The 24848-nt window shown below is 46.9% G+C and overlaps 1 protein-coding gene across 3 annotated transcripts in view; it reads left to right on the forward strand.

Annotated features, from left to right (window-relative positions):
* The first annotated feature begins 7975 nt into the window (after positions 1 to 7975).
* LOC116712881 (spectrin beta chain, non-erythrocytic 1-like) overlaps positions 7976 to 24848 on the forward strand; it is a 53449-nt gene continuing 36576 nt past the window's right edge. For 2 of the 3 annotated variants that reach the window (XM_032552723.1, XM_032552725.1), the window contains exon 1: positions 15836 to 16040. In XM_032552723.1, the coding sequence (XP_032408614.1) occupies positions 15851 to 16040 (190 nt within the window). In that variant the 5' untranslated portion in view covers positions 15836 to 15850. Of the gene's footprint in view, positions 8266 to 15835; positions 16041 to 24848 lie in introns of those variants that run through there. The other variant, XM_032552724.1, reaches the window with a different exon arrangement.

Below are 24848 nucleotides of genomic sequence, written 5' to 3' on the forward strand. Positions count from 1 at the left end.
ATGAGCAGGCTAACACGGCCACATCAATAATGCACAGGGAAGCTATCAAATATGGATTTACTGCCGCTAACGGGAGCTAACGTAGGCTAACTGGGGCTAACAGGAGCTAACGGGGGGTAACTGATTCTAACAGAAGCTAACCTTCAGTAGCAAAATCATCTTCATGCATGACATCGCACCATCTGATGCTGCAAGAAACACCACCGTGTCATTGGCTGCTATGGGCATGAAGCTACCGGGACTATGGAGGCTTACGGAAGCTACATGCGGCAACCCCCCGTGAGAGGCTAACGGGAGCTAACGGAGGCTAATGGGAGCTAACGGAGGCTAACACAGCTGAAGCTTCACGTCTGATTTTTTCTGCTCATCTGAGAAACGGGGAACATTTCAGGCTTTAGACAGAAAAACTCTCAAACTAACCGGATTTATTTCAGTTTAGCTTCTGACTGTAAGTTAAAGGAAAATCAGAATAAAAAATTGTTTTTATTATAATTAGTTTAATCTAGTGACTGACAGTCTTCTGTGATTGGACGTTGAGTTTAAAAGAAACATTTTCTCCATAAATCCCATAAATGTTGATGTGTATCTGAGAGATTCTGGTTCTGTTCAGCATTAATTTCATTAAACATTAAAACTTGATTCTAGTGAACCTGAACCAATCAGAACCTGTTAATGTTCTGGTTCTCTTTGTCTGGGTTCAGTCTGAACAAACAATTCGCCTCACTGAGTAAATCTGACCGCATGACTTATTGATGCTGCCACCGTCTGTCTGTCTGTCTGTCTGGACCGGCTGCTTTAACTCGGCTGGTTCTGGTTCTGGACCGGCTCGGTTCTGGTCAGCCTGAAGAGAACAGAACCAGAGAACTGAAGCTCCATGTTCAGTCAGAGGTTCAGTTTTCCAGCTGATGAATCCATGAAGCAAACAGCAGGAAGTCATTATGTTCATGGGGGTGTGTGACGTTATTAGACGGCACGTGTGTGTGTGACGTTATTAGACTGCGTGTGTGTGTGTGACGTTATTAGACTGCGTGTGTGTGCGCGTGTGGGTGTGTGTGTGTGACGTTATTAGACGGCGTGTGTGTGTGTGACGTTATTAGACTGCGTGTGTGTGTGTGACGTTATTAGACGGCGTGTGTGTGTGTGACGTTATTAGACTGCGTGTGTGTGTGTGCGCGTGTGGGTGTGTGTGTATGACGTTATTAGACGGCGTGTGTGTGTGTATGACGTTATTAGACTGCGTGTGTGTGTGTGACGTTATTTGACAGCGTGTGTGTGTGTGACGTTATTAGACGGCGTGTGTGTGTGTGACGTTATTAGACTGCGTGTGTGTGTGTGTGTGTGACGTTATTAGACTGCGTGTGTGTGTGTGTGTGTGTGTGATTGCTGTGCTGCAGCTGCACATGTCGGTCTGTCTGTAAACTGATTGTTTCATGGAGGAGAAAATTATCAAATATATATTTTTTCTACTTTGTTGCATCGTCATATAAAACTTTAGAAAACAGATTTATTATTATTTTTACTGGTGAAGCAGGAAGGTTCCTTTATGGGTTTAACCCAGTTAGCCCATTAAAAGCTACGGAACCAGTATCTGTACTAATGTTCCTCCAAAAGCTCAAAGTTCCCACACTCTGTGAGACCCTGAAGTGTCCTGGATCAGTTTCTGTTTCTAACTGAAGCTGTCCAATCAGAAAGCAGAGTGTTATTTTATTATTATTTTTGAAATAATTATGAACTAATTCAGTAATCGATTAACTGACTGGTAAAACTTTTGCTGACAGAATCACACAGTTAAAACTGAACAATAGATAGAAATATTTCACATTTAAGGTAAAAACCTTCTGTCTGTAAACCTGATCCCAGAACCTCCTGTTAATCACCTTTTGGATCCAGTTATTAACCGATTAATCCAATAATTAATCAATAGATCAGTTCTGCACTGATGTTCAGCTGAACTTTTCACATGTTCCTGTTTGGACCTTTTAGCTGCAGATTCATCCTTTGCTGTAAATGATCAAAGGTTCACTAAAGGAATGAATCTGTTGACTTTTATTCCTGAAATGTTTATTTTCTTTCTTTAAAGAACTAAATGTGTTTATTTGCATGTTTTAATGTAATGAATTTTCCTCAGACTGTGTTGGTTTCCATCCAGACCGGATGCTGGTTCCGACCTGGACCCACCCAGTGGACACCTTCTCTTATTTACATGCATTGATCGGTATTGATCGGTATTGATTTCCTGCAGCTGGTATTAATAATTAAGCAGCTATCAGCTTTTAGCTTCCCTCCATGTGGGAGCAATCACAGTCTGACTGCTGCAGATCAGATGTTATTAACAGATGGAAACCAGGTCAGCTCTCTCTCTCCTTCCTCGATCGCCCTCCCTCTCGCCCGCACCTTCCCTCTCTCTCTCTCTCTCTCCCGTGATCTCATCCTCTCTGGCTGCCGACACATTCCTCTGCTTTCAGACTTTATTCCTTCACTCTTTGTTATCAGGAGTGTGTGTGAGTGTGTTGGATTTTTCTCACATGATGGAGCAGAGAGGGCCCCTGGAAATGAACTGAACGTCTGCGACCCGTTCAGAACCGTTGGGGTCCGTCTGGCCCTCTGACAGAACCAGCATGCGGATCATTAGAAACCTTCAGAATGAAATGAGATCCAACAACATGAAGTTTATAAAATCCTCGTTATAATGCTATTTAGTTTGGTTCAGTTGATTATATATATAACCTTATAACCTTAAGTTTGTTTATAATAATGTTAGAACTAGACAGAAAATAAAAACAAGATTAAAAGACAAACACCTTTTTATTTAAAAGTCTGCAGCTGATTGGACCGAGTCGTTCTCCTCTGCAGATCAAGCATGAGGCGACAGTGGGGAAGAAAACTCCTGCAGAACCAGAAGTCAGTTGGATCCTCGTTCTTCTTCATTCTGATGCTCACTGTGAACTGCAGGAAGTAGTCTTCCTCACCTCTGGGTGAAGAGGAGTCCTGATTTGGCTGCTGGTCTTAATGAGCGTCTTACCTGGTGCTGTGGATACATGTTGTTAACAGGACTTTAATGTCTGTTGCTAGGCAACCAGGAGGGTGTTGTAGTAAACATGGAAACGGTTCTGATCCTCAGACTGTAAACATCTAGACCAGGAGTCTCAAACTCCAGTCCTCGAGGGCTGCAGACCTACAGTTTTTAGATGTGCCTCAGGTACAAAACACTGGAATGAAATGACTTAATGACCTCCTCCTGGTGTAGATCCGTTCTCCCAGCCTTGCTAATGACCTAATGATCTGTTCAGGTGTGGTGGCAGCAGAGGCTCATCTAAAAGTTGCAGGACTGGGCCCTCGAGGACTGGAGTTTGAGACCCCTGGTCTAGACCTACCATAATCCATCAGGTGTTTAATCCACTGAGATAATCTATAATTAATGAATTATGGTAAATGGACTGAACTTATATAGCGCTTTTCCAGTCATTTTTGACCCACTCAAAGCGCTTTACACTAGAGTCACATTCACAAACACGCACACATTTATACACCGATACGCAGATCGGTAGGCAATTTGGGGTTAAGTGCCTTGCCCAGAGGCACATCGACATGTGGCAGGAGGAAGCTGGAATCGAACCTACAACCTTCCGATTGCAAGACGACTACTCTACCAAAGAGCCACAGTCGCCCCATATAGATAATTAGATATTAGCTAACCCCCAACATCAACTTTATTTGCTGATAAACTTTATAAGTTGTTCCTTCAGGGTTCTGTCTTTGTTTTCTGTGGATGTACGTTAGTTTAGTTCTGCCATATTTTTCCAGTCTGCTCAGTGCTGCCCTCTGTGGCTTGAACGGTGGTACTGCAGCTGAATTTTCCTATTGGTTCCAGCGGTCCAGCTTGGTCAGTGTCACTAAGCCCCGCCTCCAGGTATCTTCTCACTCAGACACGCCCCCTGGTGGCGAGTCAGGAGGAGGAACAGCTAGCATGGTTAGCATAGATCGATGAATGTGATCCATTAGCAGCATGGGAGCCCGTCTCTTGGCTCCGCCCACTTTGGAGTTTTTCCATAGACATGAATACGCGCAGACGCCTCATGGAGCGGGTCGGCCCGTTGCTGTGATACGTCACAGCGTCCGCCATGTTGAATGTGGTCTGTGTTCCAGTAAGCTAACACAAGTAAATGGACCGAACTTCACAAAGTGCCGTTCTACTAAGTATTTTAAGTTTAATTCCTGTCATTGACACATTTTCTCACACACACTAATAAATGACTGAAGTCAGAGTTTCTAACTTTTGATGAATTATTTAATTGTTTTGGGGGATTTTCTGAATAAAGAGCACAATGTTGTGATTTGATAGAAATGATTCTGATAGTTTTTATATTGACATGGATGAACAGACCCTTTGACAGTGTTTTATTAAAGAACATATTTACACGATTCCATAATTTAATGTACATTTAATGTTTCAAGACAAGAAAAAAATTTATTTTCTTGTATTTATTTATTTTATATATTATTGATTAATGATTTGATTTATCAAACTGGAGAGCCAGTAAACACCAGTAACACCATTAAGACCAGTAACACCAGTAACTTTATTATTTTACATCTCAGCCTCTTTCTGTTGATCTGGTTCTGTTTTTTCACAGTTTGGATCAGAACCGGTCGGATCCAGACGGCTCTGGTATCTCCTCATAGAGCAGGAGGTTCTGCCTCGGTGTCCCTCACTGGACCAGGAGTTTAGTTAGTAATCACAGACTATTGATAGATTATTGATTGATTTATTAGTGATGATCAGTGAAGTTCATCAGAACCGAATGGTCGGATCCAGAAAGTTCTTTGGTTTTTATAGAGGAGTCAGTGAGAACTTCAGGGCCGGTTCTGTTTCTGCCCCGTTTATCTATCCATTCATCGCGGTAACCATAGCAACCGCTAAGTGGCATTAGCAGGGAGCAGCTACCTGATTACAGGGAGAGAGTCCTGCAGAGGATTGAGGGAGGAGGTTCTGGGTCCAACTGGATCTGACTGCTACTGTAATTTTCTAACTGGTTCTAACTGGTTCCTGCTCTGCTGAACATGCAGCAGCTGAACCATGTTGGGACTGAAACTCATTTTAAACTCAGAGACCCGGTTCTGTTGCTCCTGTTCAGTTGCTCTGGTTCTGTTGCTCCGGTTCTGGTCGACTCTGTGGTCCGGCTGTCGGCCCAGTAGAACCTGCTCAGCTGCCTGCTGAAAGCGGGCATGGGTTTCCATGGTTACATCTGTTTTGGGTCATTTCCTCTCTTCTGTCTCTGTGTGGCAGCAGCTTCTGGATCAGAACCAGAGGATCGGGGTCTCTGGAGGTTTCTGGTCCATCAGCGTCCTCCTCCTGCTCTGGGTCGGTGTGGTTCTGCTGGTACCGGGTCAGATGGCTGCTGCTGTCCTACATGGTGGCTGTGGCCTAGTTAAAGCTGCAGAGGTAGTGATGGATGACATCCCGCCTCCTCTCCGACCCAGTTCTCCAGAACCAGCAGCGCAGTGCGGTGAAGGCTGAGCGGACCTCAGTGGGACCTGCAGCAGCCCGTCTGGTTCTGGACGGGTCCAGTAAACGAGTAAAGCTCAGTTTGGATCGGCAGAAACATGGGGGAACCGTTTCCATGGTAACCATCAGAACCGACCCGTGTGCTCTTGCTGCAGCCGGAGGTTCTGCTCTGATGCGAGCGGTTCTGGAGAGCTGCGTGGGCGGCTGAGAGCGGCGTGGGTTTCTGCAGTGCTTCGGTGCCATGGCAATCAGCTGATGCTTGAAACGTGAAAGAGCCTTAGAGCTTTCTGTTCTCTCGGATCAGAACCACAGAACCTGCAGGCTCAGCTGATCATAGTTTGGATCAGAACCGGAGGTTAGAAATGTTCTCCAGAACCAGTGCTCCCAGTTAAACTCTGGCCTCCGGCCCAGTTAAAGTTCGTCTTCCAGTCGGGTCTTTGTGCCGCTGTCGGCAGCCTGGTGAGTTGCTGCTGCCGCAGTGCATGCTGGGATGGCGTTACCATGGAGACGTGGCATTTTGCAGGGTAATGTCTGGTTTACTGAGGACATGGACAGAGACAGGACGGACCGAACCGGTTCTGGTTCCTGAACTTTCTGAGGTTCAACTGAACTCATGAACCTGAACCAATCAGATCCTCCATCAGTTTGATCTGTCTGCTCTCTGATTGGTCCTCAGAGATCAGCTGGTTGATGATCTGGTTCTGATCCGGTTCTGATGAGTTTCTTCTGCTCTGTTCATCATGTTGATCTTCACGCTGCATTGTCTCTGAAACATCCTTTAGTCTCCCTGGTCAGAAATAACCCGACCCGCTAAAGCTGCTGCTAACGCTTTAAACTGAGGATGAGGAGGATGATGAGGATGAGGAGCTGAGGATGAAGAGGAGGAAGAGGAAGAGTTCAGAAATAACAGCTTCTTTTGATCATAGATTTATAAAAGCCTCAGAGGAAAATCTGGACCTGGATCAGATCTGGGGGCATCAGTGATGCATCATGGGAAATGTAGGATCCAGTGGTTCAGAGTAGTAAAGCATGGCTACAGGGACAGACGTCGGGACTCGTATATTCTTTTATTTGAAAAGTGGAACCACTCAGACACAGATTCATCTTCTGATCAGGTTCTGATCCAGTTCTATTTATTAGTGAAAAGAACAACTTTTCCATTGGTTGTAGAGATGAAGTTGAAATCATTTTTACATTTGTACTAAATTGTAGAACCGAACAGATGAATATTTATTTCCATATTTCAGGAGACGCTGCAGATTAACCAATCAGAGGCCTTCATTTCCCCTTTGATGTTCAGTCTGGTTCATTTTGTTCTGACACATAAATGTGATGATGTCATCAGAACCGAGTCCAGATCTCCAAACTGCAGAAACGCTTTACTACTGCAGGCAGTTGTCATGGCGCCTAGATTGTGTGTGTGTGTGGGTGTGTGTGTGTGTGTATGTGTGTGTTCTGGTCCCACCATCATCATCGGCATATTTTTAGCGTAGCAACACCAGCAGCTCCACTCACTGGTTGCTGAGCTCTGAGTGGGAGGAAGTCACCAAGTGTCCCAGCCGCTTCACTTCCTGCTCTGACAGTCGGCTACTCTGATTGGACGGTTTGAGGATCAGTGGGCGGGGCCTCAGGTGCAGCTCAGGTCGATGAAGAGTCTGATGACTCAAACGTCGCAAAGAAAATTTAAACTGAAAAACTGAATCTGATCAACTGGAGCTGAATAAAGAGGAAAAAATAACGAACGTTTCTGTTTCTGTACATTTTTCTTTTTTAGTTCTTTCTTTCTTTACATCATTCTGTCTTTCTTTTTGTACTTCTGTCTCTTTCCTCACAGAGGAACTCTGGCTCTGTTTACCAACCAGGACGCTTTACAGTTTATAAATAGATTGAATGTTGCCTAGCAACAGCACAAACTGCATCTCTGCACTACCAGCTTTCATCCTGCTGCTCTGATGTCCTGCAGTGACCTGGTTTCACCAGCAGGGGGCAGCGCTCCCTCAGCGCCCAGGAAGAGCCGTTTGTAGGTTAGAGTCAGGCTGCAGCCAATCACAGAGCAGAGCTGCAGTCACATGACTGGGAACCAGGTATAGAAAAATCACCAGATGTTGACCTGGGAGGCTGCTGCAGTAAACTAAGTACACCCATCAGTAAACTAAGTACACCCATCAGTAAACTAAGTACACTCCATGATCCAGCAGCTCCTGGTTCTGTGGTTCTGGTCCAGATCAGCTCACTGAGGTTCCTGCTCAGCTCTCCCACCTCAGTTTGTCAGTGTTTCAGTTAGAGGTTTGGGCTTTGACTAGGCCATCTCTACACATTTCCATCAGTTCTGTTGTGCTGCTGGGTTCTGATGGCCCAGTTGGTTGTGTCAGTGGTTGTATTGGACTCTAGAACAGTTTGGTCAATAGAGGAGCTGATGGTGGTCAGTATGGATCCCGCAACATCACTCCTCCTCCCCCGTGCTTCACTGACCATCTCTCTGTCTCTGCAGGTTTCCTGCAGTCGTCCCGGCCGGCCAATCAGAGCCGCTCTCAGAGGGTCCCGCTGAAACCCGCAGCAGGTAACAGGTGGGCGGAGCAGCGGGCGGGGGCGGAGTCACGGCGAGGTCATCATGACGTCGGTGGCGGCGGAGTTCGAACACATGGAGATCCAGCAGCAGTACAGCGACGGCGTCAACAACCGCTGGGACGCCGATGACTGGGACAACGAGAACAGCTCGGCCCGCCTCTTTGAGCGCTCACGCATCAAGGCGCTGGCAGGTAGGATTGCTGGTTATACTGGGGCTGTTGGTTAGACTGGGATGAGAATATTCTGAGTCCTGTCTCTTTAAACTCTCCCCTCCGATTCTGCTGTTTCCGTCCTGAGCTGGTAAGGTTCACCTGCTGGTCAGGTTAACCAGCTGGTCAGGTTAACTTACCCAGGTAACCTGAGGTAACTCTGGGTCCTGAGAGCCTCCAGCTTCATCCGCTGGAGGAGAAAATGATTTAATCCTCAGCCTTCCTTCATCTCTAGTTATCCTGCTGGTAGTTCTTCTTCTTCTGGTTGATTTCTAGTCAGGTTTCTACTCATTTACATGCTCAGCGCCCTCTAGAGGAGAGGTTCTCAAACTTTGCACCCTTTGCCAGAAAACAGGACCAGAGAGCTGAACAGTTATTGGTAACCTGGTGACCCACATGAATTTATTTACTTAATTCTCTATTTATTTAATAAATACATGAATATAGATTTAAATTACAGTTTTTATGAATTTGTTGGACTTTTTATTTCATAATTTAAGAGCTATAGTTCAATATTTAATGAGACATTAATTAACTTCATTTCACATGATAAGGTTTTTCATTAAGTGTTTTCATATTTAAGCTCTCCATAAAGCTCAGGGATCATGAGGATTCTGAAATCATCATTGGACCCTCTGCTTGGTGTCTCGTGCCCCCTGGGGGTCCCTGACCCCCACTTTGGGAACCCCAGGCTTACATGAGGCATGAAACTGGGAACAGGAAGGTTTTTTATGGTGGTTAAAGTTTTTCTGGAAGATCAGGATCAGATTGGAGATAAACATATTTATCCAAATGTTCAGCAGATTAAACCAAACCTGAGTGAAATTAGACTGATTAAAGGAACCTGCTGGTTCTGCCCGGTAACAGGAAGGTTCTGGAGCTGTTTGGGTCACATGATGTCACAGAACTGAGATGCATCTCCTCAGCAGAAGCTCTTTAACTTGTTATTGAGGTAAAGCTGGAGTTAATCTTGGTTTCTGTGGCTGGTTTCCTGATTTCTCTCAGTTCCCAGCTGCAGCACGGTGGTGGTTCTGAACAGTAGTGGTTCTGAGTTTAACAAGCTTTCTGCTCCTCAAGCTGAAGCTCTGAATCCAGAACAGATTTAACCTGAGAGCAGCTTCATCAGCTCTGCAGGAGTCACACAGCGCAGTCCAGTAGGGGGCGCTAGTGAGCTGCAGGAGAACCAACATCCCCAGATTATCCTCAGATTATCCACAGTTAGACAAAATATTCCCATAAACATCATGAATCTGAGTTTTCTGTTCAGGTTTTTATGTAATTATTGTTTATTAACCAGTGAATAATAACTTCATGTCTGGTTCCTCCAGTTGATCCCTGCTGGTCGACCTGAACGTTTATCTGGGATTATTTTATTAGTGGTTGTCAGGAATAATCCAGATTATAATCCAGATTATCTCAGGTTGTGTTTTCAGTCTTTTTGCTGCTCCATCTTCATCGTGTCCAAACAGCAACAATAACTCCTCTTCATCAGTCTGATGCGGATCACGGGTCGGCCGCCGCCGCTGGTAGCTCACATGCTCCTCTGAGTGTGTGACTGTGTGTGTGTATCAGTGTGTGACTGTGTGTGTGTATCAGTGTGTGACTGTGTGTGTGTATCAGTGTGTGACTGTGTGTGTATCAGTGTGTGACTGTGTGTGTGTGACTGTGTGTGTGTATCAGTGTGTATCAGTGTGTGTGTGCTCTAAATAATTCAGCGTCCTGTCGTGTTAAATATGCAGCAGCCTGTTTACAGGGGGGTCAGGGCGGGGCCCGGGGCCCGGCGCTCAGCTCTCATTAAATCATCTTTCTGCTTCCTAAACTGATTAGCTGGAGAATGTTCTGCTGGAAGCTCTGATTGGACCTGAGGACCGGTCCGGTCTGTTGGGAACCAACCAGTCAGTGGGTGTCCCTCTGGTCCGGTCAGAACCCTGGTCCGATCAGAACCCTGGTCCGATCAGAACCCTGGTTCGGTCAGAACCCTGGTCCATGAGCTGAGCGGCTGGTTTCTGTTTCGGTAACACCTGGTTCTTGAAACGGGTCCGATCAGCTGGAACAATGGGTCCTTTCAGAATCCAGACGCTGTTGTTGCTCCTGGTTTCCTTGGACCTGATCCAGCCTGAAGCTCCGCCTCCTCCTGGAGTTGAACCGGCATCCTTCCTGCCTTGGCGCTGCAGCAGAACCCAGAGTCTTAAAGGAACAGTAACATGAAAAACCTGCTTCTCTTAGCTTTAGATCATGTTACGATGCTATCCCCTCATCGAATTATTGAGAAATCCTTTAGTCCTCCATGGCAACCACTCTGCTGAGCACAACGGCTCAGGTGAGCATCGTCCCCACTCTCTGTCTCCTTCTTAAAGAGACAGAGACCCAATTTTGGGTCGCTCCTCGTTTCGTTAATCTCTGTATCGGCTCATCGTTCACCAGTCCAGACTGGGATTCATCAGCAGGACTCTGTGAATCCCAGTAGAGCCACACTGTTCACAACAGAGATCAGTAGATGTTACAGAGCAACTGCTGCAACTACAGAGTCCAACAAAACCAGAAACATGAAGGTCTGCGTGTTTATGAATCTAACAGAAATCCTGATGTTGACAGATTGTCGCAGTAAACATTTTATTTCCCTCTCAGAGTTTCTTCAGCTGTTCAGAAGTTTCTCTTTAGATGTTTCTGACCATCAGCTCTGCTTCTGAATCTAAACATCAGGAGAGGAAAACGTTTAATCATCATGTAGAAAATGTCTGACTGTCCCTTTAACTGACAGTTTGGACCAATCAGAACATCTCTGGACCCGATGCAGCCATTCAGACCTTTTATTAGCCTGAAAGCTGATGGTGTGTGTGTGTGTGTGTGTGTGTGTGTGCGTGTGTGTGTGTGTGTGTGTGTGTGTGGTCCATATGATAGCCTGAGCAACACTACACCACTGGTTACCATGGAGACGCAGCCTGATCGACTTCCACTCAGAGTGGGAGGAGAAGCGGCTTCAGCTCTGAGTTCAGACCGTCAGGGTGAGATGCATGCTGGGAAATAATCCAGCATACATCGGGTCTGGTTCTCATCCGGACCCGATGGCTCGGTTCTGACAGACTCTCTGTCCATCAGAAGGTCACCGGATGACCTTCAGCTGTTTCCTGTTCATCAGTTTATTGTGTTTCAGCAACGAGGCAGGTCAAAGGTCATTACATCAAAACTGCAGATGAACCGGCTCTGCTTCTGCTGCAGCTTTCTTCTTGTTCCTCAGCCTGATATAATCTGCTGGGATTAGCATCATAATCTGAGTTTAACTGTCCAGAACAGGACTGAACGGGAATGATTTGGAGTCGGATCAGAACTGAACTGGATCCGTTTGTCTCGTTCAGACGGTTCAGTTCTGAAGCAGTTCCACATAAATAAACTGAACTAAACCCGGTTCTGGTTTACCATCAGAACCAGGTCCGATTTATCCGGTTCTGATCAGGAATGACTGTGTGGATCCATTTGGATCAGATGTTCAGGGATCAGAATTTGTCTGGTTTATTGAAGAGACACTCAGTGGATCCATAATTAGAACCAGAACCGGTCCGGTTCCCCACAGAGAGGACTGTGTGTCACTTCCTGTTTGGAATACCACAGGTTGGAATGCTGGGAATGTTTTTCTTCCTGGTTGGTGAAGTGAAAGCTGCAGGTCCTCATTCTTTACTGCTCAGTTTCCCAGTTTTCCTGGACTTTTATCTCCAGTTCTCCCAGTTTTTCCCAGTTTTCCTGGACTTTTATCTCCAGTTCTCCCAGTTTTTCCCAGTTTTCCTGGACTTTTATCTCCAGTTCTCCCAGTTTTTCCCAGTTTTCCTGGACTTTTATCTCCAGTTCTCCCAGTTTTTCCCAGTTTTCCTGGACTTTTATCTCCAGTTCTCCCAGTTTTTCTTCCTCCCAGTCAGGAACGCTCTTATCAGCCCAGATGGATGTTACAACATGAGATTAGATAAACTCTGCTTTCCCTTTTCTACACTTCGGTATCCGGTTCAACCTTAAGTCCTTCCCGATAAGGGGAAGATAAAGCAGCAGAACCCTAACCCGGTTCTGACCCGGTTCTGCTGTCTTTGGGTAAATAAAGTCTGATAATAAGAACAGCAGCAGCTGAATTAAAGTGGGACATGTTTCCAGTGGTGTGGGAGGGGGACCCTGTGGACCGGTTGGACCCGGTGGACCCTGGTCTCCCCCCCTGGTTCTGGGGGTCGTGACCTCCCTGGAATGCCCTGAACGCTGCGCAGGCCGAGGTGGCGTCTCTGTGTGAAATTCAGCGAGCGGCTGGCGGATGTTTGACCAGTGAGGGCGTCGCCGGGTTCAGCAGAACCAGCCTCAGGGTGCAGCGGTTCTGGACGGCCCGACCCGACCCGACCCGGGCGCTCTGAAGAGGGGCGCTTGGTTCGATGCTGGCAGCGCCCTGAGGGGCCGAGCCACGAGGAGAGCAGATGACTGCAGCAGAACAGAGCGCTCTCAGAATGTCTGCTCCATCTGCCGTCTGTTTGCTGCTGCCTGACCTCTGACCTCCCCATCAGGGGCGGGGGGGTCAGACTGCTCCTAGATGGAAACATCTGGATGGTTTCTTCTTCTTCTCTGCAGACTCAGAGCTGCAGTTTGATCTGCCGGTCAAAGATCATCACTTCATTCCTGACCTGTAGGGGGATTGATAGTCAGACAGGAAGTTCCTTCCTGATGAACAGGAAGTTCCTGCTGACGGACAGGAAGTTGGATGGACCACATGAACTTTAATTTATTCCAGATTAGAAGTTTAGAGTCAATAAATGAATGAAATGATTTGGTGTTGGTCCATCCGTCAGTCTGCGTTATATCACGTCGTTGTGATACTAAAACAACAATAAAAGAGATAAAAACTATTTATTACTTGTTCTTTATGGATGTGACTGCATGACACAGCAATCAGAGCTCCACAAACACAAATGCTGATCTTCAGAAACATTTCCACTTCTTCAGGACTCGATTCATATAAAGAAGTGTCACTAAATACCCCTGAGCTTTAATCATACTGTAAATTTACCTGAACCTAAACTGAACCAACAGCAGAGGAAGATGGTGAAACTAACAAGCCCAACAGTTTTATTGTGTCAATAATAAATGAAAATGTAACCATGAAAAGAACTCTGATGATAATGATAAGCTATCATATAAATGCCCACATCACCATCCTGCCACCACCGTGCTGGTGTGTGGCCAGAGGTCTGCTCCATCCTGAAGCTGCTCTGTTAGCATGACGGCCCAGCCTGGCCCAGTGTGGTTTCACACACAACCAGACCACCGAGCCCTGCTCCAGAGAAGCCCCGCCCACTGCTGTGACATCACAGGGTTCAGTCCAGCCGCCATCTTGTTCCTAGAGAGAGAACCCTTCCTCCTTCAGCTCATTTAATTTCCCTTTAGGATCAGTAAAGTAACTCTTCCTGGCAGCCATGTTGGCTCAGTATTGTGACCTTTGACCTGCTAGCTGAGGCCTGTATCCAGAACCAGAACCTTTGGGTTTTGTTGGGTTGAATTTGCTGGGACTCTGAGGTGTTTTCATCTGATGATGACCTTTGACCCTTCCCTGGCGTTGTGCTAACAGCGTTCCTGTTCTCCAGGTGAGCTCAGCCCGTCCTCAGGTGGATGATCCACAGGAGGTCAAAGGTCATTCTGTTGAATCCAGAGGTGTGGCTTGGAGTCATGGTGACCTCTGACCCCTCTGTTTGTTTGGGTCAACATGAAGTTTTGTTCCAGCTATTGTCTGAACGTCGTGACCTTTGACCTCCGCCTATTTGTCTGCTCAGTAACAGGAAGCGGCGCTCCAAGAGCTCCAGACCGGCTTCCTGTTCCCTCTTCATCCGTGTGTGTGTGTGTGTGTGTGTGTGTGTGTGTGTTGGACAGAGAACCAGAGGAAACAGGAAGTGATGTCAGACCCAGACAGGAAGCTCATCTCCACAGCAGCTGCTAATATTAGCGTCGTGGTGTTCTCAGGATGTTGATCAGAACCGACCTGGTTTCCCTGCTGGTGGTCCGGTCCAGCAGCTCTTCTGCTCTCTGATGGTTCTGGACCAACATTTAGGATCCGGACCGGTCCGTTTCTGATTCGATCAGTAGACTACCAGAACTAAGCCTCACCTGGAGGAAACTCTGGCTCCGTTTGGGTTTCTGTCACTGCAACACATCAAACCAGAAAGGAGAACCGGAACCAGGTCCTACCGGGTCGGTCCGGAACGTTCTGCCTGTCAGATCAGCTTCTGCTGAACATCTGGGTCCAGCTTGTTAGCTGTTATCTTCGTGAAGCTAACATGAAGCTAACAGCTAACAAGTGGATGTTTGATGTGGAACTGGAAGAATCTATACCAGAACCTGGAGGTTCTGGAGGTTCTGCTGCTGGTTTCTAAATGTCTTCGTTGTCTAGACGATGTGGAAACAGATCAGAACAGTTCTGGTGAAATTCCTCCAGATCCAGATCCGTGCTGACAGAACCAACAGTGAGTTTGATGTGATTTACTGAAAAGCTGATCATGATCTGCTTTGGTCGTGTTTTCTTCATTTCCATTTTATTTGTTGTTTTTGGTTGTGTTTTAGTTTGGATACTTGTGTGTGTTGTACCTCAAAATGGACTCAAAATAAAAGGTTCTAGTTATTGCAGTGATTTCTGGGACAGTTTATCGTCCAGTAAAATTAGTTATGGTGACAGGAAGTTGAGTCTTTTATTCTTCTTCAAGTTTCCAATTTGTTGTAATTTTCCTTTAAATAAACTTTCCCCTGAAATGGAAAGTAAAAGTTGAGATTTCTGATTCACTCTGATAAACATCTGAGATTCAGATCAGATCCAGTCTCTTTGGCCCCGCCCCTTATGCTAATGAGGGTATGACATCATGCAGCAGCTGAGGGCTGTGATTGGCCAGCTGAGCGTGTGGCCCCTCCCCCTCTGGCTGGGTCTGAAGGTGTTTTCAGCAGCGTCTGCTCAGACCCACGCTAACGCTCTGCTGCAGCGCTGCTCTTCCTCCTCTTCCTCACGCTCTTCGTCCTCCTCTTCCTCAGCTGGAGCGCCGCGGGGCTGCCGGTCCGAGTTCGGGGGAAGGTTTGGTTCTGACGGCTGGAGGGATGGAGGCAGAGCCAGGCGTGCTGTTGCCGTGGCAGCCGTGCTGAGTTAGCGCTTCCTGCCTCGCCCCCAGGGGGGTAGAGAGAGAGAGAGAGGGAGGGAGAGAGTCCCTCGCTCGCCCTCTGTGCAGCTCAGTCCCTCTGAGGAGGAGAGCGGTTCTCATCTGGACCGGTTCTGACCCGGGGGAAACCCGAACTGGACCTTCACCTGGGCCAGATCAGAACTTTGTCCCTGGAGTGACTGCTGGCCGCCTCTGACCCGGTTCTGACCCGTTTCTCCTGAACCGGACCAAAACTTTCTCCTTGGAGTGACTGCTACCTCTGGACCGGTTCTGATCCAGTGGAAACCTGAACCAGACCAGAACTTTTTCTCTGGAGTTGCTGCTGCATTCCTCTGACCCGATTCTCCTGAATCGGACCAGAACTTTCTCTTGTAGCGGCTGCTGCCGGGCTCTGGGCCCGGTCCGGTGTGATGGAGCTGCAGAGCGCCCCGCTGTCCCCCCTCTCTCCCCTGGCCCCTCCCCTGGACTACGCCGGGCTCCGGACCCCGTCCCCGGTACCGGGCGGGTCGGGCCGGGCCCCCAGTCCCAGCAGGGGGGCCGCCAGCCCGGGGCCCGGCTTCAACTACAACCAGTTGGAGGGACGGTTCAAGCAGCTGCAAGGTAGGAGGTTCTGGAGGTTCTGGAGGTTCATCAGGCTGTAACTCTGGGTTCTGTGTGTGTGTGTGTGTGTGTGTGTGTGTGTGTGTGTGTGTGTGAGAGTCAGCAGCTGTAGCGTTATCAGAGTGAACCACCGCGCCCTTCCTCCTCCTCCTCTTCGTCACACTGTGGCTCTAATAAAACCAGGAGCTGCCTTGCTGAAGGGCAGCTGGGGCTCTTCGTCTTCCTCCTCCTCTTCCTCTTCCTCCTCCGGTTTGGTGAACCTCAGAGAGGAAACATGTCGGGTTCTGCAGCAAAACCAGAACTTTTCTCTGCTGTCGCGTTTGGTCCGGACCGTTTCTGGTGCGTCTGGGAATCGATCCGGTTTCTGATCTGGTTTCCGATCCTGTTCAGGATCTGCAGGTTGGAAATCAGGTTTAAACTGATATCAGAGAATCCTGGAGGTTATTAGAGATAAATATTATGACCATCTCTCTGGGTGACCTTTAACCTCCGGGTCCTGTTGGAGTCTTCCTCCTGATGAAGGCCGACAGGCCTGATGCTCCACTGACATGTGAGCCAGGACTCAATCGATTAATCACCATTAATCGATTATTGGAATAATTAGCAGCCGATTTAATCAGTTAATTAGAGAAAAGAGACAAAAGAACCTTAAACCTGCTGACCAGATGGATGGTTGGATGATGGACGGATGTTGGTTGGATGATGTTGGATGTTGGTTGGATGATGGTTGGATGATGATGGATGATGTTGAATGATGGTTGGATGATGCTGAATGATGGTTGGATGATGATGGATGTTGGTTGGATGATGATGGATGATGGTTGGATGATGTTGGATGATGGTTGGATGATGATGGATGATGTTGAATGATGGTTGGATGATGATGGATGTTGGTTGGATGATGATGGATGTTGGTTGGATGATGGTTGGATGATGTTGGATGATGGTTGGATGATGATGGATGATGATGGATGATGGTTGGATGATGTTGGATGATGGTTGGATGATGTTGAATGATGGTTGGATGATGATGGATGTTGGTTGGATGATGATGGATGATGATGGATGATGGTTGGATGATGTTGGATGATGTTGGATGATGATGGATGATGTTGAATGATGTTGGATGATGTTGGATGATGATGGATGATGTTGGATGATGTTGGATGATGTTGGATGATGTTGGATGATGATGGATGATGTTGGATGATGTTGGATGATGATGGATGATGTTGGATGATGTTGGATGATGATGGATGATGTTGGATGATGTTGGATGATGCTGGATGATGATGGATGATGTTGGATGATGTTGGATGATGATGGATGATGTTGGATGATGTTGGATGTCCTCTATGTTCACATACTAAATGTTTTTGCAGAGATGCGGCTCACTGTAGTTTGATGTAGTTTCTTGGTAAAGTAGCAGCTGAACCGGGTCGGGTCGACAGGTTGTGTTCTGGTTCTGGTTGAATCAGTTTGTGAATAATATTTCAGTGGTTTTGGCACCAATCCTGACTGGACCTTCAGAACCAGAACATTTAGGAGGAGAAACACAGTTTGGATGTTTGGAGCTGAAAGCCCTGAACAGAGTCATGGTTCTGGAAGGAGAACAGAACGGTTCTGCCTCCGTCGGGTCCAGTCTGAACTTATTCCTGGGTTTAGTGGGTCCTGGTTCTGGTCCAAGTGGAACCGTTTCTGCTGTTGGTGAATTCAGCAGAACTTTGGTTCCTTCAGTGAATAAAGTCGCTGTAGCTTCATGGAGCCAGAGACAGACAAACCTCTGACCCGGTTCATCACCGGTTCTGGTTCTGTCAGAACCTCATCACATCTGCAGAACCAGCAACACATAAATAAGTTCTGGGAGGTTCTGCTGGCTGAGCCCAGCGCTGACCCGGCTGTTTGCTGTGGAGCTAAAACCGTCTGGAAGGTTTTACTAGAACTGAGACATTTTGAGCTGTGAACTTCCCATCAGGCCACATTTAGACGGAGGAATCAGCGGTTCTGATCGATTGGACCTTCAGAACCAACCAGAGGCTCAAAACGGACCTTCTGGACCAGAGCCAGACGGAGCTGGAAGCTTTTATCAGAAAATATCTATTTTTACAAAACATGAGATCAGAGATATTTCAATAATTAATCAGCCAAAATATTTGTTAAAAAGTTGGTAATAAAGTTACAGTGCTGGAAACGGGTCAGAACCAGAATGGAGACGACGACGATGATGATGATGATGATGATGCATTGATTCACATTAGCTGCGTGTTTCTATGTTTACAGTTTTGATTCTGTAAAACAGTAAATGGTACATTTAGAGCATTTCTTTTCTGAAACTAACAGGCCTGGAAACATTTTATTTTCTAGTATAAAACCTGTGGTGCGTTCAGGAACAGGAGGAAAACTGAGTTTTTCTGATAAACTGAGCCAGTTCCAGCAGGTTTTAGCTGAAATTCAGGAAGTTTTGGATGTGTGGGACATCCTGCTCGTCGTCTGGCTGGAAACGGATAAAAGCTGAAGGATTCCTGACCCGATTCCTGACCCGATTCCTGAACCGGTTCCTGACCCGATTCCTGACCCGATTCCTGAACTGATTCCTGAACATCGGTTCAGGAATCAGTTCTGGACTGCAGAAGCTGCTGCAGTCCAGCTGCATCTCCCCAGCTGCAGCTCATAAACTCTCCCCTGCCCATGAGCCCAGAGGTTGCCAGCTGAATTCCCAGCAGGCTGACGGCGCAGCAGCAGGCGCTGCTTATTGCTCTGTAAGAACTTCCTCTAATGAAGAGCATCGATCGACCGTCAGACATAAAGTGGTGAGAGAGGCAGGGCTGTGATTGGCTGAGCTGCTGACCCGACCCGGGGGAGACGGTTCTGGTTCTGCTCAGCCGGTCAGAACCGACCAGGACGGCAGAATTTCCTCTGATTCAACAGAAACCAGTAGAGAACTGAGCAGGTTAATGAGTCAGTCACACTCCATAGGGACTACGTTACCCAGAAACCCCCACTGCAGGTTCCACATCGATTTATTCCTAAAGACGTTTAAAAGCAGAAGTTTGACACGGCGCTGCTCAACAACAGAGCAGAGAATAAAAGACATAAAATATTAAACCTGCTCCTGCAGACAATAAACATGAATTATTGATGATCACATGAATAAGGACGATTATAAACGTTTAAAATAAAAGGGTGGCTTTTATTTTGAAGTTCTAGTTTGTTTTTGTTTGATTCAAACTGAAGGGTTAAAACATCATCTTCCTCACTCTGCTCCTCCTCTTCCTCCTGCTGCTCTGTCCTGATCCAGCCAATCAGCAGCCTCCTGTGTGTTTCCCCAACCCATGGGAGGAGGGGGGGGGGGGGTACCAGATCAGCCCCTCCCTCCTGGTCTTTGTTCCTCTGAGAGCTTCAGCGTCTCGTCGTCTTCGTCGATGTTTCATGAGGCTCCGCAGACCGTCTGCCCCCCCCCCCCCCACACACACACCCGCCGTCCCCTCACTGTCCCCGTCTCCCCCCCCCCCCCCGTCCCCTCCGGTCCCCGTCCCTCCACCCGTCCTCTTAGTGGGATTAAAAGCCGCAGCGTCCCGATCGGGTTCACACAAAGCCCGGCCGGGTTTCTGGAGTCGGATTCTCTGCTGAAATATTAACGGCAGCAGAGAGAACAGAACCGGACCTGAATGGACCCGAAGCTCACTGTAACCACCCAGTGGTACCACTGCTGCTCTGCTGTCTGGGTTCTGGTTCCGACGGGACGGGAAGCAGCTTCCTGTCTGAACCTCAGTGGGTCGTTGAGGCAGTCGCTCCATCCAGAACCGTCCAGAACCTCTGGGAATCTGTCCCATCTGATCCCAGGAGTGATTCCTGAGGATGATGAGGTGATGAAGGTGGTACCGGAGCGGTACCGGTTCCAAAGCTGCAGAATCGGCTTAATGTTGGCTGAGAAGATGTTTAAGTTTGAGTAGGAAATGCGGTGTGTGTGCGTGGGTGTGTGTGTGTGTGGGGGGGGGGGGGGGTGAGTGTGTGTGTGTGTGTGTGTGGGGGGGGGGGGGTGAGTGTGTGTGTGCGTGGGGGTGTGTGGATGTGTGTGAGTGATTTGCTGCATGAAAAGCCTCTTTGATGGCACTGAGCTCAGATGAGTCCAGTTCCATGATGAACTGAGAGCTGAAGATAATCTGCTGCTGGTTCCAGAACCGGTTCTGACCCAGTTGGATTCGTTTTCCTCATGACTGCAGCAGTTCCTCCTCTTCCTCAGCTGATGCAGATGGTTGGGTTTGGTCTTTCTGGTTCAGGCTTGGAACTTTGCATTGGTTCACCTGAAAACCTCCTGAAGCAGGAAATAAAGATCAGAGTGAGACCTCCTCTGAACAAATATGCCACAGCACATTTCTACTGGGTTTACTGGGAAAAACCTCTGGTTCCTGTTACTGGAAACAAGTTTAAGTTCTCTGATGTCAGCCTGGTTTTGTTAATCTGGTTCTGTTCTGACTGCAGTGACCCGGTCCATCACCTCCTGGCCCTCCCTGGGTAAACAGGGTGTGTGTTGTTCCAGTGGAGGTGTGTCGGTCCGATGTGTGGTTCTGAAGGAATGTGCTCTGTTATCTGTAATGACCCGCTCCAGAACCAGAACCAGAGCAGTCCAACAGACCCGGTTTTGCTGCTTCGAGGAGGAAAGTGAGGGGTTGTCGTTTAATTTCTCCAGAACTCTGTTATCCTGAACTCTCCATAAAACTGGACCTCAAGACTTTGGACCGCTCTGGCCCGGTTCTTATCCGGGTCCAAAGTCCGCCTGTGTGGCTCTGCTTTATTGGACCAGGTGAGATCATCTTCGTGGGAGCGAAGCTAACTGCGTGGGATGGGCTCAGGTCCTATCAGAACTGGGTCCACCTGTCCAGCCTGATGATGTTCTGGTTGTTCTGGATGAACTTTGACCCCTGTGCCTTTAAAGGGCCAGTGTTGTATAAAACCTTTGGGATCTTTCCATCGTTTTTCTCAAACAGTCCCGGAGTGTTGCTTTGATTCGTCCATGAATGTTTGGGAAGCTTTTTAGTCTCCATGGCAACCATTCCGCTGTAAAAAACGCCTGGATGGACCTAGCTCCGCCTTCGAGGTGCAGCTCCTTCAGACGAGCCAGCAGCAATTAGCAAACATCTGCTGGAACTGCAGAGCTAATTATAGGAGCTGCTGCTGGTGGAAACATTAAAGGGTTAATAGAGGAGCCATGATAAGACGTTCTTAAAGAGACAGAGGCCCAATTTCTAGGTGCTAAATTACAAAGTTATAATTAAAAAGTTATAATTGATATTTATGGCATTTTTATAATAAATGAAGTCAAGAGATTCACTTGATTCATTTATAAAACGGCTCTATGTGCCTGGAAAACACGACACTGGCCCTTTAAACCCAGCCAGAACCGGTTCCAACAGCTAAGAGAACCACAGCTGCTGAGTCGAGGTCCAGTCTCCTCTCCTGACCCGGTTCTGATTTCTAAGCCCGCTCCACGGCCCGGTTACTGACAGCTGGTTCTGGTCCATGTGGGCCCAGCATGTGAACAGACCAGAGGCTCGGCCCATTCACCCAGACTCTGCTGTTGCTACAGGCCCTCTGATTGGCTGGCAGGCTCAGTGTGGAGGGCTGTGATTGGCTGGTTGTCTCTGACTCCTGGACGTGTAGAATCAGAACTCTGGTTCTGACTGAGGTTCTGATGGACCTCTCCTCCCTGATCATCCAGGTTCTGTTTCCCAGTGCAGACTTCCCGCTGCCTCAGCGGGACAACAGGAATGCTGAATGTTTTGATTGGGTCACATGACCGTCAGGCTAACGTCATGTGATCTGCTCAGACACAGGCCGCTCTGTCTCTCTGCCTCAGTGGAACCAGATGTTCCTCCTCCTCCTCCTCTTCCTCACCTTCATCATGCTGCAACCGTTTCTGGTTCCCATCCAGAAAAATCTGAACCTTTACACGACGGCGTTACGATAAATCTGCTAAACATGGAGCATCATGACCTGAAAACTAGACTGTAACGACATTATACTGAATTTAACAGCATCTCAGCTGGAACTACTTCATTCATTCATTCATTCATTCATTCATTCATTCATGGTATTTACCTGTTTATCTTTATGGGATATGGGTCAATGAAGGTACACAGTTGAAAATTAACAAGAATAATTTGGGTTATTTAGCTTGTAATAACAAAAAATGTGTTAGCTAAATATATAAAATATGTTGCTAGCAAGCTAAGCATTTAACCCCAAGCTAAGCATTTAGCCCCAAGCTAAGCATTTAGCCCCAAGCTAAGCATTTAACCCCAAGCTAAGCATTTAGCTCCAAGCTAAGCATTTAACCCCAAGCTAAGCATTTAGCCCCAAGCTAAGCATTTAGCTCCAAGCTAAGCATTTAACCCCAAGCTAAGCATTTAGCTCCAAGCTAAGCATTTAGCTCCAAGCTAAGCATTTAACCCCAAGCTAAGCATTTAACCCCAAGCTAAGCATTTAGCTCCAAGCTAAGCATTTAACCCCAAGCTAAGCATTTAGCTCCAAGCTAAGCATTTAGCTCCAAGCTAAACATTTAGCTTGCTAACAACATATTCAGCTAGCTAACCATCTTTAAATACAAACGGCATATTTAGTTTGTAAACTAAATATTTAGGATCAAACTACCTATCAAGCTAAATATTTAGTTCTAAACTAATAATTATAACTGAACATTCATTCATTTATACTGCAGATGTGAATTAGCATTCGCTGTAATCTGGTAGTGAATAAATTGCGACATTTATGTTTGAGTTGTCCCTTTTTAAATAAAATTCATTATCAACATGGTGAAAATATGACATTAAAAAAACTAATTACATTTTTTTCTCTTATGGCAGCCTGAATAACCCAATAATGTCATATTTACAAACAATTTCTCACAATTATTTTTCTTCTTTTTCTAGTTTCTCTAGTCGCTTGTTGTGTTAAACATTTTAATGAATCGTTAAAGTCAGTCAGGCAGCAGCAGTGAAGTCTGCAGGTTTATAGACATTCATCAGTTGAGAAGGAGCAGGAAAGGCCTGCTGAGCATTTATTTTATATTCATATTAAAGAAGACCAGAACAGAGTCCGGGTCCAGTTCAGGTTTTATCCCGTCTAGTCCAGTTGTATACCAGTTCCAGTCCAGTTTGTTTCTCCCAGTCGGATCAGTTCCAGCTCGTTTTCTTGCCTCCACATGTCGACCCAAACTGCAGCTTCACTGTTACTGATGCAGAAAAAGTAGAACCACAACCTTTACTCCAGGAAATTCCCCAAAACACACACACACACACACACACCCCTACTCTCACACACACACCCAGTCGTAGAGTCATCTTTCATGCTGGGTCTCAGTGAACGCTGAGCCTCCTGCTGCTGCCAGGCGAGTTTTTCTGCCCTGAACTTCGTCTGTCAGGCTGAATCTGCATCAGCTCGTTGATAGATGGAGCGATCTGATTGGCTGACCTCTACCTGAGGTTCTGTTCAGAACCCTGATGGATGGGTTCTGGTTCTGTTGGTTTCCAGAAATTGTTACTGGAGACTGGTTCTGTATTGTTTAATTTCCAGCGGTCCTCCTGTCCATCCTGTTCTGCTGCTTCCTGTCGGGCGGCTGTGGTCAGCTGAGGTTCGGCCTCGGTTCTGACCCGGTCGGGCCCGGCTCCGGTCGTGTCAGAGGGTAACTGTGTAATCTGTGGTATGAATTCCTCATGTCTCCGTCCTGATTCCTGGGATTGTTGCTGACTGATTTATGGGAGAAACTTTCACTCCGTGACCGGAGCGCCGGCGTTCCTCACATGATCCGGCTCCGTTGTCCTTGCTGGGCCCCGCCCATCTGCTGCCCGGCTCAGGTTAAGGTCAGCTCTGTGTGTGTGTGTGTGTGTGTGTGTGTGTGTGTGTTGCTGATCGATCCCTCCATTGGACTCAGCAGAACTCCAGAACAGGAAGCTGGACCTGCTGGGTTCGGGTTCTGCTGCAGTCGAACCCTGAATCATCCTGATACGACTGACAGTTTTATCACCCTGTGTGGAAATATTCTGATAACGATTAAATTAAGATATACAAGTTTTTATTACTGTGACTGCATGCAGCAATCACAGCACCATAAACACTGACCTTAAAGCCATTCCTCATATGAAACAGATTTCTTTATTTACTGGAAACGTGTCAAACTGAAGGCCTGAAGAAAATAAAACTTTCTGTTTTACAGCTGTTTGATTTTACTTTATCAAACAGGGCTGGGCAATAAATCAATAACTATATATATCACACACGACACCTGATCAGTATCAATAGATAATATGTTCAATAACTCACTGAACTCTGACCCAGAACTGCACAGCATTCTGGGAGATATAGGCAGAGGAAAGGCTTTATCCGCTCAACCTCTCACTGCTAGCTTAGCCAGCTGTGTAGCATCAGCTCACTCACTCTTTGGTTGCCTAGCAACGTGTTGAGTTCTTTGTGGTTGCCTAGCAACGTGTTGAGTAACTTGTGCAACAGCATTTTAAGGTTTTGCTGCGTAAAAATAAAAATTAGCTTGGAGAGAAATCTGTGGATAAAAGGTCAAAGGTCGCCTTTACAATTTATGGGTTTTATCAGAGCTGGCCCTTTAAGGACGTTTGTGATTCTGATATGACCCAAAATGAAGATGACCTCTGTCTTTTATTGAACATTATAAATTCAAATTTACTGAGCCAATGATGAACCAAAATTCTTATTGTGATGAGAATATTGTAACGATACGATACGATAGGATATGATACGATACGATACGATACGATAACTCTAACCTCGTCTCCTCAG

The sequence above is a fragment of the Xiphophorus hellerii genome, chromosome 22 (assembly GCF_003331165.1).
Source record: "Xiphophorus hellerii strain 12219 chromosome 22, Xiphophorus_hellerii-4.1, whole genome shotgun sequence".
Classification (NCBI taxonomy): Eukaryota; Metazoa; Chordata; class Actinopteri; order Cyprinodontiformes; family Poeciliidae; genus Xiphophorus; species Xiphophorus hellerii.